This window comes from Tachysurus fulvidraco, chromosome 9 (genome assembly GCF_022655615.1).
Source record: "Tachysurus fulvidraco isolate hzauxx_2018 chromosome 9, HZAU_PFXX_2.0, whole genome shotgun sequence".
Classification (NCBI taxonomy): domain Eukaryota; kingdom Metazoa; phylum Chordata; class Actinopteri; order Siluriformes; family Bagridae; genus Tachysurus; species Tachysurus fulvidraco.
The window spans coordinates 1,554,414-1,561,913 of NC_062526.1; the positions used below are offsets into that span (position 1 = coordinate 1,554,414).

The 7,500-nt window shown below is 44.9% G+C and overlaps 1 protein-coding gene across 1 annotated transcript in view; it reads left to right on the forward strand.

Moving 5' to 3' along the window:
* hk2 (hexokinase 2) overlaps positions 1 to 7,500 on the forward strand; it is a 37,961-nt gene that overhangs the window by 10,173 nt on the left and 20,288 nt on the right. Inside the window, exons 4-8 of the mRNA XM_027168855.2 lie at positions 1,378 to 1,497; positions 1,708 to 1,803; positions 3,452 to 3,551; positions 4,553 to 4,736; positions 5,565 to 5,726. Of these exons, the coding sequence (XP_027024656.1) occupies positions 1,378 to 1,497; positions 1,708 to 1,803; positions 3,452 to 3,551; positions 4,553 to 4,736; positions 5,565 to 5,726 (662 nt within the window). The remainder of the gene's footprint in view (positions 1 to 1,377; positions 1,498 to 1,707; positions 1,804 to 3,451; positions 3,552 to 4,552; positions 4,737 to 5,564; positions 5,727 to 7,500) is intronic.

Below are 7,500 nucleotides of genomic sequence, written 5' to 3' on the forward strand. Positions count from 1 at the left end.
GACAGAGAGACAGATGGGATAACAGACAGAGAGACAGATGGGATAACAGACAGAGAGACAGACGGGACAACAGACAGAGAGACAGACGGGACAACAGACAGAGAGACAGACGGGACAACAGACAGAGAGAGACAGACGGGATAACAGACAGAGAGACAGACGGGACAACAGACAGAGAGACAGATGGGATAACAGACAGCTGGAGAGATGGAACAACAGAGAGACAGATGGGACAACAGACAGATAGAGAGCTGGGATAACAGACGGCTGGAGAGATGGAATAACTGACAGAGAGACGGAGTGACCGATGGAGTAACAGACAGAGAGAGACGGATGGAATAACAGACAGAGATGGAGAGACAGAATAACAGACAGAGAGACAGAGTGACCGATGGAGTAACAGACAGAGAGAGACCGATGGAATAACAGACAGAGAGAGACAGATGGAGAGATGGAATAACAGCCAGAGATTGAGAGTAATAAATGAAATAGAGAGAGAGAGAGATAGAAAAACAGATGAAGAGTGCGAGAGAATGAGAAAGAGGGAGATATTAAATAACAGAGAGAGAGAGAGAGAGAGAGAGAAAGAATAACATAGGCAGACAGAGAGAGACGGAGTGGTGCATTGAATTATTCAGCAGTTAAAGAAAGTCAGTCCTTCAGTCTACAACACAATGACACTGAGATAGATAGATAAATAAATAAATAAATAAATAAATAAATAAACAAACAAACAAATAAATAAACAAACTTTTGTCTCGCCACAAAAATCAGAAACTTTCAGAAACGTGAATAAAAATGTTTTTTCAGGGTTTTCTACGATTCCTGAGTTTACACAACACTTCTGTTTGTGTTTATTTTTTATTAAAGTGTTCTTGTTACGGCGTCATGATCACAGCCTCCTGTCTGTTGTAGCGTCTGCGTGGTGTGCAGAAGTTTGTGCACCCCTGAAGACCTGAGGAAAAAATACACTGAATAATTTATCAACACTCTGTGGTGACTGGAAAAGGTCTAGTTCTAGTTTACATGGTCTAAACTCTCTCTCTCTCTCTCTCTCTCTCTCTCTCTAATCTCTATATATATCTATATTTCTATATTTATTTCTTTATTGATATATGTCTATCTATATCTGTCTATATCGATGCTATTTATATCTCTATATATGTCTCTCTAGCTATAGATTATCTATTTAGTTATTTATTTTTTTCTTTATATCTCTCTCTCTCTCTCTCTCTCTCTCTCTCTCTCGGTTTCTCTGTCTCTCTTTCTCTCTGTTTCTGTCTTTCTCTCTCTCTCTCTCTCTCTCTCTCTCTCTCTCTCTCTCTCTCTCTCTCTCTCTCTCTCTCTCTCTCTCTCTCTCTCTCTCTCATTGGCCAGCTCTTTGATCACATCGCTGAATGTTTGGCTAATTTCCTGGAGAAACTGGGCATCAAAGAGAAGAAACTGCCTCTGGGCTTCACCTTCTCCTTCCCCTGCCTGCAGACCAAACTGGACGAGGTGAGGACTGGACCATGAGTGTAACTGAGGGACATCAGGACTTATGTAGTGTATTAATCTGATTAGTCTGAGAGTTAGAGTTAAGGTTTTTATATGGGAATTCTGTCGTATTCCGGGGAAAATACATGGACGCCACTTGTTTTAAAATAACACATTCATTCACTTTGAAAATGACGTGAACGTTACCATGGTTACCGTGTCTCTTTGCAGAGCATACTAGTGTCGTGGACCAAGGGCTTTAAGGCGAGCGGGGTGGAGGGGAAGGACGTCGTGGAGCTGCTGAGGAAAGCCATCAAGAGGAGAGGGGTAAGAGAGAAATGTCTGCAACGTGGACACTAATCTGCTGCTGACTTCATCACACGTCAATCTTCTTCCTCTGTAATTCTCTCGCTTTTTAATAATAACACTAATCCTGTCAGCAGAGGTGTCATGAGAGACTTTAATAAATAAACTGGCAGTTATAAATACGTGTTTTGTGTGGAAAGGAGCTTTGGCCTGTGGTTGTTTCCCAGAGTTTCATCAGGCTCCTCTTACATGTCACACAGGAACGGAGGAGGGCTTCAGAGTCTGGACAGCAAAATGACCGGCTGCTTTTTTACTTTAACTGCGAGTCACGTCTATAATTTAATGAGTATCTTTGTACATCCCATTAAACTGTTACATTAAACTGTTACATCAAGCTCTAAACTATAAACACACACACACACACACACACACACACACACACACACACACACACACACACACACACACACACAGCCAACCTGTGTGAAACTTTCATTTTGCATATTCAGTGTTTTTTTATGTATTTTTTTTTGTAGAACATTACTAGTTTTTACTGACTCTGACCAGCCACGCCCCTTTACTGTGACTGACATACACAAGAGACAAGACACGCCCCTTTACTGTGACTGACATACACAAGAGACAAGACACGCCCCTTTACTGTGACTGACATACACAGGAGACAAGCCCACAGGAGACAAGACACGCCCCTTTACTGTGACTGACATACACAGGAGACAAGACACGCCCCTTTACTGTGACTGACATACACAGGAGACAAGACACACCCATAGTACTGTGACTGACATACACAGGAGACAAGACACGCCCCATTTACTGTGATTGACATGCACAGGAGACAAGACACGCCCACTTTACTGTGACTGACATACACAGGAGACAAGACACGCCCCCTTTACTGTGACTGACATACACAGGAGACAAGACACGCCCTTTTTACTGTGACTGACATATACAGGAGAGAAGACATGCCCCCTTTACTGTGACTGACATACACAGGAGACAAGACATGCCCACTTTACTGTGACACATACACAGGAGACAAGACACGCCCTTTTTATTATGACTGACATACACAGGAGACAAGACACGCCCCCTTTACTGTGACCGACATACACAGGAAACAAGCCACACCCCCTTTACTGTGACCGACATACACAGGAGACAAGCCACACCCCCTTTACTGCAGTGCAGTCTTGAAATGAGACAGTGCGCCGTGTCTGTAGGTACAAATGGTCCTGATGTTGTAGAGAATAAAGCGACGTTAGCATGTCACATTAGCAGCATGTGAGGAACAGGACAGGTGACTGTTCAGGGTTAGCACAAGGTTGTAGCACAAGGTTGTAGCACAAGGTTGTAGCACAAGGTTGTAGCACAAGGTTGTAGCACAAGGTTGTAGCTGTGACTGAAGGGGAGATCAGATCATAATGCAGGGGATGCTGTAAGATCCTGACCTGGGGATGAAGCACCTGATGCCCAGGAGTTCAGTCTTTAAGTAGCTGTCGAGTTACAGCAACAGGAGTGAAGGTGAAGAGGGTGGGGATGTGGATGGATGTGGATGGATGTGGATGGATGTGAAAGACTCGTCACAGTCTTTCATTATTTCAAAAAAGAAATGAAAACGTTGTCTCTCTTCCTCCTCTTTTAGGACTTCGACATTGACATTGTTGCTGTGATCAATGACACCGTGGGCACCATGATGACCTGCGGCTTCGACGACCATCACTGTGAGATCGGCCTTATCGTGGGTGAGGCACCTCACACACTCTCACCTCACCTCACACACTCTCACCTCACCTCACACACTCTCACCTCACCTCACACACTCTCACCTCACCTCACACACTCTCACCTCACCTCACACACTCTCACCTCACCTCACACACTTTCACCTCCTCTCTCTCACCTCACATCACACGCTTTCACCTCACACACTCTCACCTCACCTCACACACTCTCACCTCACCTCCTCTCTCTCACCTCACCTCACACACTCTCACCTCACCTCACACACTCTCACCTCACCTCACACACTCTCACCTCACCTCACACACTCTCACCTCACCTCCTCTCTCTCACCTTACCTCACACACTCACCTTACCTCACACACTCTCACCTCACCTCACACACTCTCACCTCACCTCACACACTCTCACCTCACCTCCTCTCTCTCACCTTACCTCACACACTCACCTTACCTCACACACTCTCACCTTACCTCACACACTCTCACCTTACCTCACACACTCTCACCTCACCTCCTCTCTCTCACCTTACCTCACACACTCACCTTACCTCACACACTCTCACCTCACCTCCTCTCTCTCACCTCACCTCCTCTCTCTCACCTTACCTCACACACTCACCTTACCTCACACACTCTCACCTTACCTCACACACTCTCACCTTACCTCACACACTCTCACCTTACCTCACACACTCTCACCTCACACACTCTCACCTCACCTCACACACTCTCACCTCACCTCACACACTCTCACCTCACCTCCTCTCTCTCACCTCACCTCACACACTCTCATCTCACCTCATCTCTCTCTCTCTCTCTCTCTCTCTCTCTCTCTCTCTCTCTCTCTCTCTCTCTTTCCCTCTTCTTCCCACTTCTCTCTTTCTCAGTTCATTACTTATTTCTTAAATTGCTTTTTGACAGAGATGTGCGTTTTTTCACTTTTTCTCTTGTACCTTTTTTTGCAATGGTGTATGTGTGTGTGTGTGTGTGTGTGTGTGTAGGTACGGGTACGAACGCATGCTACATGGAGGAGATGAGGAACCTGGAGCTGGTGGAGGGAGACGAGGGCCGCATGTGTGTGAACATGGAGTGGGGAGCGTTTGGAGACGACGGAGCTCTCGATGACATTCGCACAGACTTCGACTACGAGATCGACGCCGGATCTTTGAACCCCGGCAAACAGCTGTGAGTGACTGAGTGTGTGTGTGGTGTCTGGGAGAGAAAATATCTCCTGTCATGTGCAGAGCCCTAAAGGGCCGTATAAATGTATTTATTTATTTGTTTACACACACACACACACACATTCATCCTTTCAGTATCCTGCTGAAGTACAGAAACCTTTTTGTCCTTGAGTGATGAACCTGAGTTCTTCTATTTTAATGGAACAGAACATTCTGGAGAACATGTCTGATGATGTACTGAGTGATGCAGACTTTCTTTTGTACAAGGATGTGAACTGCAGACTGATCATTTGGAGCTTTTCTCCTTGTTATCCGTTTCAGTCACGAGTGTGAAGGTTGTTTGAGACCTGCAAGCTTCAGGAGCTCAGTTTATAAAACAGATTTTTACAAAAATTTAAGAGCAGATTCTCTTTACTGACACCGACAGATACAGGGGACAAGCCACGCCCCTTTAATGACAGACACAGGGGACAAGCCACGACCCCTTTACTGACAGACATGGGACAAGCCACACCCCCTTCATTGACACTGACAGACACAGGGGATAAACCACGCCCCCTTTTCTGACAGAATCAGGGACAAGTCACACCCCTTTTATTAACACTGACAGACACAGGGGCAAGCCATCCCCCTTACCGACAGACACAGGGACAAGCCATGCCCCCTTTGTTAACACTGACAGACACAGGGGCAAGCCACGCCCACTTTACTGACAGACACAGGGGCAAGCCACTCCCCCTTTACTGACAGACACAGGGCAAGCCACGCCCCCTTTACTGACATTGACAAACACAGGAGACAAACCACACTCCCTTTGTGTGTGTGTGTGCAGGTTTGAGAAGATGATCAGTGGGATGTACATGGGTGAGCTGGTGCGCATCATCCTGGTGAAAATGGCTAAAGAGGGACTGCTGTTTGAGGGGCGAACCACACCTGAGCTGCTCGTCACCGGTCACTTCAAAACCAGCTTCATCTCAGCCATTGACAACGACAAGTCAGTAGATTTCCTCTCTTTCTGTGCGTGTGTGTGTGTGTGTGTGTGTGTGTGTGTGTGTGCTGCCCTTAAACACACGTCATGTTCTGTAAATGGTTAATAGGCACAATGTGTAGTCCTTCATAGGCCAAGTGAAGGTTAAGCACCACTCACAGCACTGTCACTTCACACACACACACACACACACACACACACACACACACACACACACACACACACACACACACAGAATTTTAATTTCCTTTTTAATCAGCACAACACCACTGAGTCCATGCCTCTGGGATGAGCTGGCATTTAACCCGGTCCTGGTGAGGTGTCTTATTTTATTTTGTAAAAGAAGGAAAACAAGTCTCTCTCTCCTTCTCTATCTCTCTCTCTCTCTCTCTCTCTCTCTCTCTCTCACCCCCCCCCCCTCTCTCTCAGACTGTCATGCCTGCTGGCTGGACCAGTGCCTGTTGGCTTTCTTCTAAATAAATAAAACCTTCCCTTGAAGCTGTTGGAAATTCTTTCCATTCCGTATCAGCAACAATAATGATATAAATATTAACAATATTAGTTTTATCTTAGTTGGTAACAAATAGCTGTACTAGTCCCTTAAAAGGAGGTGTGTGTGTGTGCGGGTGTGTGTGTGCGGAACTGTGTGAAATGAACGAATCAGATCGTCGTCCTGATGTAGGGCAAAAAAAAAAAAAGCTTGTTTCAGTTCCTCACTAGTTTTATCAAGTTTCTGGGTATAAAATATTAAAATTTTAAATTTTAAATATTAAAATGTTTTTTAAAAAAAAAAACATCTCTTAATATGCATGAGCAGAAAGATTGCGTCTATGAGGCAGGATTTTTATTTATTTATTTATTTAAAAAATTTTACTTTCTCACTTTAAAGAGGTTCGAGTATCTACAAATTATCTGTAAAGACGATTTTTGACCTGTTTTGATTTTATGAGCCAGTCTAGTTGAGCTTCCTGTTTAGGCCACGCCCACATGTATACAGTATTTTCCGCACTATAAGGCGCAACTTAAAGCCTTAAATTTTCTCAAAAATCGGCCGTGCGCCTAATAATCCGGTGGTGCGCCTTGTGTGTGCACCGAGTTCCAACAATCTGTAAACATGTTGTTGTGAGACTTTGGTAAGCGCTCCGCTCGATCGACCGTCGGACCGTTTCCCGCGGACACGGGGACGCAATACGTACACTACGTACACTGGCAGCGATAAACCAATCAGCGGCCTTTACATAATACGTACAGTACGTACGCTTACCTTCGCCACGCCTCCGGTAGGTACAGTATAACTACCGGTAGGTTACAAAACAACTTTTTTTTCTTCCTAACCATTATGCGCTCCACACTCCAGTCCAGTAGGTGGCGGTAAATGCACCTTAAGTTTGCCATCCGACAATAAAAATCAGATGCTTACGAGGCACAATACAAACTACAGACTATCAGTTACACAGCTGTAAATGGGAATAGAGCAGCTGAAAGTATTCAACATCAATGTAGCTATGGTTCGGAAGTGGAGGAAGCAAGAAAATGTACTGCGCCGAGTTAAGAAGACACAGTAGATGAGGACATCGATGGATTTGTGGGAGAAGATTGATTAAAAAATAATGTGTGTGTTGTTACATAGTAGAATAAAGTTCAACTAAACTCACGGTTTTGCTTCTATTACCTTCTTTTGTAGACCGTATGTTTTAGCATGCGCTTATAATACGGTGCGCCTTATGTATGGGTTAAGTACAGACATAGACCCCGTAATTGGGACTGCGCTTTATGGTGC